The sequence below is a fragment of the Pseudophryne corroboree genome, chromosome 12, assembly GCF_028390025.1.
Source record: "Pseudophryne corroboree isolate aPseCor3 chromosome 12, aPseCor3.hap2, whole genome shotgun sequence".
NCBI classification, from domain to species: domain Eukaryota; kingdom Metazoa; phylum Chordata; class Amphibia; order Anura; family Myobatrachidae; genus Pseudophryne; species Pseudophryne corroboree.
In genome coordinates this window covers 9,301,625-9,313,751 of record NC_086455.1, presented here as the reverse complement: position 1 = coordinate 9,313,751, position 12,127 = coordinate 9,301,625, and the positions used below count along the sequence as shown (strand labels likewise).

Sequence of the window (12,127 nt, the reverse complement as noted above, 5' to 3'; positions counted from 1 at the left end):
TACTATCCCATCTTTAAAAAATGGTCGCAGAGCTTTCAGCTCTGAAAACCCTGCGGCGTGTGAAAAAGAAATAAATGTGTACCTGTCCGGTGGTCTTTGCGGCTCCCGGTGGTCTCCCCTTCATCTTCCCAAAGGGAAGTGGGCTGCTGGGAGGGATAGCTGGCTGCTGGGAGGCTCGGGGGCTGCTGGGAGATGTAGTTTTTCTAGTTGCTGCCTCTGAGGGGATGAAACTCACGCAGGGGTCACACACACCGGAGGGCATGCGCACTGGTGTGGATCATAAGGTCAACCACAACAGTGTCTAGGTCGACCACTATTGGTCAACAGTAAGTAGGTTGACATGGTCTCTAGGTCGACATGTACAAGGTCGACAGGACAAAAGATCAACATGAGGTTTTTTTTTTTTGGTGTCGTATTCTCTGTAGAGTGACCGGGATCCCCAATTAGTGCACCGTGTCCCCTTGCATGGCTTGCTTCGCTCACTCACCATGCTTCGTGCAAAGTTCCCAATTGTAGTCCACGTGGATCGTAAAGCATGAAAAAGTTTAAAAAATTTTTTTTAAACTAATGTCAACCTTCTGTCATGTCGACCTAGAGACGATGTCAACCTCCTTACTGTTGACCAATAGTGGTCTATCTAAACATTGTCGACCTAAGTGTGGTCGACCTAGAGACCGGATACCCATGCGCACACACATTCACATAGTATTCCAGCTAGATTGCAGCCAGGCAGGGCACCAGGGTGCAGGCAAGGGTACTATGCATGCCTGAATAGGGGCGTGGCTGGCAGGGGAGGGAGGCGTGGCACCATTGCTGTCATGTTTGGGGGAATGCCTAGCACTTTTCTGCCTATTTTTGACTTGTGGCACACCGAACAATATTTTAAAATTGCCATTGCACACCATCAGTCCCCCAGAGGAAAGAAAAAATATATATATATAGGCCTCCACAGGAAAAAAAACACAAACATTGGCCTCCACAGAAAAAACAATAGAATACATGTGCACGGCATCTACTCACCCAGCTTTGGTGATCAGCAACTGCATATTTTCTCACCCACAGTTTGGAAGGCACAGGCAGGCTTTTGGTAAAAGGGCAGGACGTGGTGCCCTGCTAAAACAGCCTTGCGTGAACATTACTCACACACACTTTCACACTCACCACTGCTGCAGGAGTCCAGACCCCGATGTTGGAGAAGAAGACACCACTTTGGAAGGTGAGTAATTAAGCTAATTGCAAACTTCCAGTTGCTTAATTAGTCCTCGTTTGCTGCAAGGGTGCTAGAACAAGTCCCGGTGATTTTATCCTGACCTAAACTATAGAACTCACCTCTGCCTTGTATGCTGCCTGCACTGACCTTCTTAGTGCACTACTAATTTGCATTAAATGCCATCTGCACTAACTGCTTGTGTTATGATTATGAAAAAATAACACATGCTATTACACTGTTGGGTGGTGAACAGGCCCATAAAATAAATACTGTATATTTCCCATAATTACCATATGAACATACACAATATATCTTCAAATGTCCCATTTATGATATGGCAGCCCTAGTTTTGGAAATAAAAGTAGAGAATTTCCCATTTGGGGGCACAGTGTATGTAGATATTAGTGTGGCTCGGGGGAGGGGGTTGTATTCAGTTTGTGTCCTAATGTTGCCCTATGCAATGCTGGGAAGTACACGGACATGATATCAGTGTCCCACACTCACCAATATGAATAGATAACACGTTGCTCTCCTTTGTCAGTCCGCCGGTGGGGGAAGTCACATCACAGTGATATCTCCCAGAATCCTCCTCCTTAGCTGACGTAACTCTGTATGTAGCTGATGTACTGAATTCCTGCACTTCCTTCTCACCTCTGTAGAAAGCAATCAGCAGTCCTGTAGTAGCTGTGACCGGGTTACGTGCTGTGTCACAGGTCAGAGTCATCTCATCGCCCTCTGTCACTGATGATGGACCAGTTCTTATTGTTGGATCACTAAACGTGGCTGAAAGAGAGGATACAATATAAAAATAAAGTCTCATTTTGGGGCATATCTATTGAAACACCCATTTTTGTGGGTACTCGCATATATTAAGGATCCCCTGAATGTATGGGGCACACGGAGCGCATGTGTGTAATCGGCAGGTAGCCCAACTTCTGTGGCTGATGTAGGTGTGCGGACGCAGTTGGGATGCCTGTTTCTGGCAGGTCTTTTGCCCCTGGTATGTGGCTGGTGCAAGTCTAGACAACAATGATGACAATTTCATTAGAGATGAGCGGGTTCGGTTTCTCTGAATCCGAACCCGCCAGAACTTCATGTTTTTTTTCACGGGTCCGAGCGACTCGGATCTTCCCGCCTTGCTCGGTTAACCCGAGCGCGCCCGAACGTCATCATGACGCTGTCGGATTCTCGCGAGGCTCGGATTCTATCGCGAGACTCGGATTCTATATAAGGAGCCGCGCGTCGCCGCCATTTTCACACGTGCATTGAGATTGATAGGGAGAGGACGTGGCTGGCGTCCTCTCCGTTTAGAATAGATTAGAGAGACACTTGATTTACTAATTTTGGGGAGCATTAGGAGTACTCAGTACAGTGCAGAGTTTTGCTGATAGTGACCAGTGACCACCAGTTTTATTTATAATCCGTTCTCTGCCTGAAAAAAGCGATACACAGCACACAGTGACTCAGTCACATACCATATCTGTGTGCACTGCTCAGGCCAGTGTGCTGCATCATCTATTATCTATATATAAATAATATTATATATATCTGTCTGACTGCTCAGCTCACACAGCTTATAATTGTGGGGGAGACTGGGGAGCACTACTGCAGTGCCAGTTATAGGTTATAGCAGGAGCCAGGAGTACATAATATATTATATAGTGAGTGACCACCAGACACACAGTGCAGTTTATTTAATATATCCGTTCTCTGCCTGAAAAAAGCGATACACACAGTGACTCAGTCAGTCACATACCATATCTGTGTGCACTGCTCAGGCTCAGGCCAGTGTGCTGCATCATCTATATATATTATATATCTGTCTGACTGCTCAGCTCACACAGCTTATAATTGTGGGGGAGACTGGGGAGCACTACTGCAGTGCCAGTTATAGGTTATAGCAGGAGCCAGGAGTACATAATATTATATTAAAATTAAACAGTGCACACTTTTGCTGCAGGAGTGCCACTGCCAGTGTGACTAGTGACCAGTGACCTGACCACCAGTATATATAATATTAGTAGTATACTATCTCTTTATCAACCAGTCTATATTAGCAGCAGACACAGTACAGTGCGGTAGTTCACGGCTGTGGCTACCTCTGTGTCGGCACTCGGCAGCCCGTCCATAATTGTATATACCACCTAACCGTGGTTTTTTTTTTCTTTCTTTATACATACATACTAGTTACGAGTATACTATCTCTTTATCAACCAGTCTATATATTAGCAGCAGACACAGTACAGTGCGGTAGTTCACGGCTGTGGCTACCTCTGTGTCGGCACTCGGCAGCCCGTCCATAATTGTATATACCACCTAACCGTGGTTTTTTTTTCTTTCTTTATACATACATACTAGTTACGAGTATACTATCTCTTTATCAACCAGTCTATATATTAGCAGCAGACACAGTACAGTGCGGTAGTTCACGGCTGTGGCTACCTCTGTGTCGGCACTCGGCAGCCCGTCCATAATTGTATATACCACCTAACCGTGGTTTTTTTTTCTTTCTTTATACATACATACTAGTTACGAGTATACTATCTCTTTATCAACCAGTCTATATATTAGCAGCAGACACAGTACAGTGCGGTAGTTCACGGCTGTGGCTACCTCTGTGTCGGCACTCGGCAGCCCGTCCATAATTGTATATACCACCTAACCGTGGTTTTTTTTTCTTTCTTTATACATACATACTAGTTACGAGTATACTATCTCTTTATCAACCAGTCTATATATTAGCAGCAGACACAGTACAGTGCGGTAGTTCACGGCTGTGGCTACCTCTGTGTCGGCACTCGGCAGCCCGTCCATAATTGTATATACCACCTAACCGTGGTTTTTTTTTCTTTCTTTATACATACATACTAGTTACGAGTATACTATCTCTTTATCAACCAGTCTATATTAGCAGCAGACACAGTACAGTGCGGTAGTTCACGGCTGTGGCTACCTCTGTGTCGGCACTCGGCAGCCCGTCCATAATTGTATATACCACCTAACCGTGGTTTTTTTTTCTTTCTTTATACATACATACTAGTTACGAGTATACTATCTCTTTATCAACCAGTCTATATATTAGCAGCAGACACAGTACAGTGCGGTAGTTCACGGCTGTGGCTACCTCTGTGTCGGCACTCGGCAGCCCGTCCATAATTGTATATACCACCTAACCGTGGTTTTTTTTTCTTTCTTTATACATACATACTAGTTACGAGTATACTATCTCTTTATCAACCAGTCTATATATTAGCAGCAGACACAGTACAGTGCGGTAGTTCACGGCTGTGGCTACCTCTGTGTCGGCACTCGGCAGCCCGTCCATAATTGTATATACCACCTAACCGTGGTTTTTTTTTCTTTCTTTATACATACATACTAGTTACGAGTATACTATCTCTTTATCAACCAGTCTATATTAGCAGCAGACACAGTACAGTGCGGTAGTTCACGGCTGTGGCTACCTCTGTGTCGGCACTCGGCAGCCCGTCCATAATTGTATATACCACCTAACCGTGTTTTTTTTTCTTTCTTTATACATACATACTAGTTACGAGTATACTATCTCTTTATCAACCAGTCTATATATTAGCAGCAGACACAGTACAGTGCGGTAGTTCACGGCTGTGGCTACCTCTGTGTCGGCACTCGGCAGCCCGTCCATAATTGTATACTAGTATCCAATCCATCCATCTCCATTGTTTACCTGAGGTGCCTTTTAGTTGTGCCTATTAAAATATGGAGAACAAAAATGTTGAGGTTCCAAAATTAGGGAAAGATCAAGATCCACTTCCACCTCGTGCTGAAGCTGCCGCCACTAGTCATGGCCGAGACGATGAAATGCCAGCAACGTCGTCTGCCAAGGCCGATGCCCAATGTCAAAGTACAGAGCATGTCAAATCCAAAACACCAAATATCAGTAAAAAAAGGACTCCAAAACCTAAAATAAAATTGTCGGAGGAGAAGCGTAAACTTGCCAATATGCCATTTACCACACGGAGTGGCAAGGAACGGCTGAGGCCCTGGCCTATGTTCATGGCTAGTGGTTCAGCTTCACATGAGGATGGAAGCACTCAGCCTCTCGCTAGAAAAATGAAAAGACTCAAGCTGGCAAAAGCAGCACAGCAAAGAACTGTGCATTCTTCGAAATCCCAAATCCACAAGGAGAGTCCAATTGTGTCGGTTGCGATGCCTGACCTTCCCAACACTGGACGTGAAGAGCATGCGCCTTCCACCATTTGCACGCCCCCTGCAAGTGCTGGAAGGAGCACCCGCAGTCCAGTTCCTGATAGTCAGATTGAAGATGTCAGTGTTGAAGTACACCAGGATGAGGAGGATATGGGTGTTGCTGGCGCTGGGGAGGAAATTGACCAGGAGGATTCTGATGGTGAGGTGGTTTGTTTAAGTCAGGCACCCGGGGAGACACCTGTTGTCCGTGGGAGGAATATGGCCGTTGACATGCCAGGTGAAAATACCAAAAAAATCAGCTCTTCGGTGTGGAGGTATTTCACCAGAAATGCGGACAACAGGTGTCAAGCCGTGTGTTCCCTTTGTCAAGCTGTAATAAGTAGGGGTAAGGACGTTAACCACCTCGGAACATCCTCCCTTATACGTCACCTGCAGCGCATTCATAATAAGTCAGTGACAAGTTCAAAAACTTTGGGTGACAGCGGAAGCAGTCCACTGACCAGTAAATCCCTTCCTCTTGTAACCAAGCTCACGCAAACCACCCCACCAACTCCCTCAGTGTCAATTTCCTCCTTCCCCAGGAATGCCAATAGTCCTGCAGGCCATGTCACTGGCAATTCTGACGAGTCCTCTCCTGCCTGGGATTCCTCCGATGCATCCTTGCGTGTAACGCCTACTGCTGCTGGCGCTGCTGTTGTTGCCGCTGGGAGTCGATGGTCATCCCAGAGGGGAAGTCGTAAGCCCACTTGTACTACTTCCAGTAAGCAATTGACTGTTCAACAGTCCTTTGCGAGGAAGATGAAATATCACAGCAGTCATCCTACTGCAAAGCGGATAACTGAGTCCTTGACAACTATGTTGGTGTTAGACGTGCGTCCGGTATCCGCCGTTAGTTCACAGGGAACTAGACAATTTATTGAGGCAGTGTGCCCCCGTTACCAAATACCATCTAGGTTCCACTTCTCTAGGCAGGCGATACCGAGAATGTACACGGACGTCAGAAAAAGACTCACCAGTGTCCTAAAAAATGCAGTTGTACCCAATGTCCACTTAACCACGGACATGTGGACAAGTGGAGCAGGGCAGGGTCAGGACTACATGACTGTGACAGCCCACTGGGTAGATGTATGGACTCCCGCCGCAAGAACAGCAGCGGCGGCACCAGTAGCAGCATCTCGCCAAACGCCAACTCTTTCCTAGGCAGGCTACGCTTTGTATCACCGCTTTCCAGAATACGCACACAGCTGAAAACCTCTTACGGCAACTGAGGAAGATCATCGCGGAATGGCTTACCCCAATTGGACTCTCCTGTGGATTTGTGGCATCGGACAACGCCAGCAATATTGTGTGTGCATTAAATATGGGCAAATTCCAGCACGTCCCATGTTTTGCACATACCTTGAATTTGGTGGTGCAGAATTTTTTAAAAAACGACAGGGGCGTGCAAGAGATGCTGTCGGTGGCCAGAAAAATTGCGGGACACTTTCGGCGTACAGGCACCACGTACAGAAGACTGGAGCACCACCAAAAACTACTGAACCTGCCCTGCCATCATCTGAAGCAAGAAGTGGTAACGAGGTGGAATTCAACCCTCTATATGCTTCAGAGGTTGGAGGAGCAGCAAAAGGCCATTCAAGCCTATACAATTGAGCACGATATAGTAGGTGGAATGCACCTGTCTCAAGTGCAGTGGAGAATGATTTCAACGTTGTGCAAGGTTCTGATGCCCTTTGAACTTGCCACACGTGAAGTCAGTTCAGACACTGCCAGCCTGAGTCAGGTCATTCCCCTCATCAGGCTTTTGCAGAAGAAGCTGGAGGCATTGAAGAAGGAGCTAAAAGGGAGCGATTCCGCTAGGCATGTGGGACTTGTGGATGCAGCCCTTAATTCGCTTAACAAGGAATCACGGGTGGTCAATCTGTTGAAATCAGAGCACTACATTTTGGCCACCGTGCTCGATCCTAGATTTAAAGCCTACCTTGGATCTCTCTTTCCGGCAGACACAGGTCTGCTGGGGTTGAAAGACCTGCTGGTGACAAAATTGTCAAGTCAAGCGGAACGCGACCTGTCAACATCTCCTCCTTCACATTCTCCCGCAACTGGGGGTGCGAGGAAAAGGCTCAGAATTCCGAGCCCACCCGCTGGCGGTGATGCAGGGCAGTCTGGAGCGACTGCTGATGCTGACATCTGGTCCGGACTGAAGGACCTGACAACGATTACGGACATGTCGTCTACTGTCACTGCATATGATTCTCTCAACATTGATAGAATGGTGGAGGATTATATGAGTGACCGCATCCAAGTAGGCACGTCACACAGTCCGTACTTATACTGGCAGGAAAAAGAGGCAATTTGGAGGCCCTTGCACAAACTGGCTTTATTCTACCTAAGTTGCCCTCCCACAAGTGTGTACTCCGAAAGAGTGTTTAGTGCCGCCGCTCACCTTGTCAGCAATCGGCGTACGAGGTTACATCCAGAAAATGTGGAGAAGATGATGTTCATTAAAATGAATTATAATCAATTCCTCCGCGGAGACATTGACCAGCAGCAATTGCCTCCACAAAGTACACAGGGAGCTGAGATGGTGGATTCCAGTGGGGACGAATTGATAATCTGTGAGGAGGGGGATGTACACGGTGATATATCGGAGGGTGAAGATGAGGTGGACATCTTGCCTCTGTAGAGCCAGTTTGTGCAAGGAGAGATTAATTGCTTCTTTTTTGGGGGGGGTCCAAACCAACCCGTCATATCAGTCCACAGTCGTGTGGCAGACCCTGTCACTGAAATGATGGGTTGGTTAAAGTGTGCATGTCCTGTTTTGTTTATACAACATAAGGGTGGGTGGGAGGGCCCAAGGACAATTCCATCTTGCACCTCTTTTTTCTTTTCTTTTTCTTTGCATCATGTGCTGATTGGGGAGGGTTTTTTGGAAGGGACATCCTGCGTGACACTGCAGTGCCACTCCTAGATGGGCCCGGTGTTTGTGTCGGCCACTAGGGTCGCTAATCTTACTCACACAGTCAGCTACCTCATTGCGCCTCTTTTTTTCTTTGCGTCATGTGCTGTTTGGGGAGGGTTTTTTGGAAGGGCCATCCTGCGTGACACTGCAGTGCCACTCCTAGATGGGCCCGGTGTTTGTGTCGGCCACTAGGGTCGCTAATCTTACTCACACAGCTACCTCATTGCGCCTCTTTTTTTCTTTGCGTCATGTGCTGTTTGGGGAGGGTTTTTTGGAAGGGACATCCTGCGTGACACTGCAGTGCCACTCCTAGATGGGCCCGGTGTTTGTGTCGGCCACTAGGGTCGCTAATCTTACTCACACAGCTACCTCATTGCGCCTCTTTTTTTCTTTGCGTCATGTGCTGTTTGGGGAGGGTTTTTTGGAAGGGCCATCCTGCGTGACACTGCAGTGCCACTCCTAGATGGGCCCGGTGTTTGTGTCGGCCACTAGGGTCGCTAATCTTACTCACACAGCTACCTCATTGCGCCTCTTTTTTTCTTTGCGTCATGTGCTGTTTGGGGAGGGTTTTTTGGAAGGGACATCCTGCGTGACACTGCAGTGCCACTCCTAGATGGGCCCGGTGTTTGTGTCGGCCACTAGGGTCGCTTATCTTACTCACACAGCGACCTCGGTGCAAATTTTAGGACTAAAAATAATATTGTGAGGTGTGAGGTATTCAGAATAGACTGAAAATGTGTAAATTATGGTTTTTGAGGTTAATAATACTTTGGGATCAAAATGACCCCCAAATTCTATGATTTAAGCTGTTTTTTAGTGTTTTTTGAAAAAAACACCCGAATCCAAAACACACCCGAATCCGACAAAAAAAATTCGGTGAGGTTTTGCCAAAACGCGTTCGAACCCAAAACACGGCCGCGGAACCGAACCCAAAACCAAAACACAAAACCCGAAAAATTTCAGGCGCTCATCTCTAAATTTCATCTGTGGACAGTAGAACGAAGGGCAGGATAGGATTCCCCTTTCAGTCGCACAGATTTTTGCCTCAGTTTGGCCGATTGCTTCATCAGCAAATGAAAGTAAGTATAATGGCGCAGCCACACAGAAAAGCAGCCGCAGAAACGAGCAACTCAGGATCAGGAGCTTGTGTGTAATCTGATCAGGGCCGTAACTAGGGGTGTGCAGGAGGTGCCCTGCACACAGCGCAGAGCCATGGGGGGCGGCACCGACTCTGCCACACTACCTCCCCTACTGTATTTCTCCTCCTACTCCCGCACTGCTTTCAAGTTCCTACTGTACTTAGTGTGCCGCCCAGGGTTGGACTGGCCCATAGGGGTGCAGAGAAAACCCCCAGTAGGTCCCACTGCCTGAGGCCTATCTCCTCCTCTAGGGATCAGGTTCCAGACTGTGCACATGAATTATGCAGTATACATAAGTTACATTATACTGCACAGGACTACGGTGCATTCATTACAGTGCATTGCTGTCATTATTCTGGTGCATTATCATGCACACACTAGCAGTATTATATATACTTTGTGAAATCTCCACTTGTTTGCTGCACAAGCACGTTTGGATCTATATGTGAATCTCACTGTGGAGGTTTTCATTGTCAACATATTTTTAACCTCTGTTGTACTACTATGACAACATTTTATATATGAGATTTTCTTCATCTAAATCAATTGGATTTAAAGTCTTTTTGTCCATGTGTGTTTAGGGACATCTATACGCTCATTATTGATGACTTTCATCGCAAATTTTTGTGATTAAGAACCCTGATAGGGTTGTTTAGAGAAAAAGACTCACCAAAGTAGCTGTAAGTGTATGCTTATTGCCCTATATAAACTCCAATCTTGTGGTCCTGCCCTTTTTAGTGTATTACCCCTGATGAAGTCGTTAAGACGAAATGCGTAGGGTCTGTCAACTATGAGTCACCAATCCAGATTGTGAAGATTCTCCCCTTTGAGCTCACACCTTGTGAAGTGAGGGGATATCTGTTACAGGAAACCGTGTGAACAATCTCTTTAAGAATTCTGCATGGGCGAGATTCAAATGTTTTATTGTGCCCGATCTCCCGTTTAAAGTGACGGTAGTTTGCGGGGCGATATTCTATCGTCCATCATTATCGCGCATATCGCGCCCATAAGAGATGGGTTTAGCCACGTACAGCAGCTAAACCCAACTAAATTCATGGGCACATTCGCGAAAAGTCCCATTTGGGCTTCCAAATGGGTAACTTTTTCGCGCATTTCAGCTCGCCACCCCAGGGGGTGGCGAGATGAAATGCTGATATCACGTCCATCGGCAGCAACATTTGAATACTGCCGGCGAGCGCGATGGGGGCGGGAGGGGAGGACGGAAAATTTTAATCTCATTCAGTGTGTGTGTATACAGGTATATATATAGGTTTGGCCAGAATCAGTAGCAACTTATTAATAAGAGACAGACTTGCTGTACATATATGACAATGATGTGTAATGGAGAAGTTTAGAAAGTCTCTTCATGCAGCAGAGAAAAGCCCTGTTTTGCGTAAAACTAGTATTTTCTCTGCTTTGGGTATTCACAGAGCGGGTTACCATGGAGAAGTTCCTCACTTCTCCAAAGGCACCCCTGCTCCGTGCCTGAATTGCATCACTATACTTTACTATGGTGAGTGTGATTCATGAAGGAACGGAAAGCTCTGCCTACTGCTTCTCCATGGAGTTCAGATTCACTATCTCATAAGCTCAATGCTTCCCTACCCGGCACCTGGTGATAGCTCCGCCCCCTGACCTCAGCCACCAGCACATGTGCACTGCCGGAGAACTGGATACCGGATTGAATTGCCGGAAAGGTAAGTATATATGGATTGCTACTTATCAAAGCTATATATCGCATCGAACTGATGTGATCTACATGAATAGACCCCAGAGACTGGTATAGAAACAAGGTACCCAATGTCAACTTTTCGGGGGTATAAGCCCTGTTGTCAGGACCATACAATAAAAAGGCATAAAAAGTACACTTATCCCAGATTTGTACCCCCACAGCGTGTCAGTCCGGCCCGTGGTACGTTCTCAGGGTGCTGTCCCCTGGATGTCTCATCACTTCCTCCCTCCAGCTTCCGCTTTAGCCGTCGCCCAGGTAATCGCCAAAATGCGTTCCACCTGGCCAGGCAGATGCGTTCCACCGGCGGAAGCGTCCCAGACATATTCAGGAGAGGAACCCTTAAAGAAGAACCTAGAGCCGGACCTAAACTATACAAAACATATACAGCAATTTTTATTACCAAAAGAGAAACAGTGTTGTGAATATTGAAAAGCCTACAAAATACAATAAGGCTAAAAAGCACCTCCATAATAGCCACTATAGACTGCAGTGTATAATACCCATATACAAAACAATAGGCTATATTAGCCAATAAAATCCAGCTGGGGCGCATTGCACCTAATGGGTTAAATGAAAAAATTAACTGGAATTCAGGCTTCGGGGTCTATTCATATAGCAGAGAAAAGCTCTGTTTTGCGGAAAACAGGGCTTTTCTCTGATTCATGCTATTCATGAAGCAGATTACCGTGGAGAAGTTCTTGACTTCTTCAACGCCTTCCTTGGGTTTCACAGATAATAAAATCCTGAATTCTTCATACTTATTTCTTTGTAGTTTTTATGTAATTATGTGCTTTGCAACTTCCACATTTGTGGCATCCTTCTATGATGGAATTTTGTTTTCTTTTGTTGATGAAATGACTATGGACTAACTTGTTACTAAGATTAGGTGATTTTCTCCA

General features: G+C 46.3%; 1 protein-coding gene across 1 annotated transcript in view; it reads right to left on the bottom strand.

Annotated features, from left to right (window-relative positions):
* Positions 1–12,127, bottom strand: part of LOC134980785 (hemicentin-1-like) — a 102,533-nt gene that overhangs the window by 47,771 nt on the left and 42,635 nt on the right. The window contains exon 5 of the mRNA XM_063947752.1: positions 1,715–1,993. Within this exon, the coding sequence (XP_063803822.1) occupies positions 1,715–1,993 (279 nt within the window). The remainder of the gene's footprint in view (positions 1–1,714; positions 1,994–12,127) is intronic.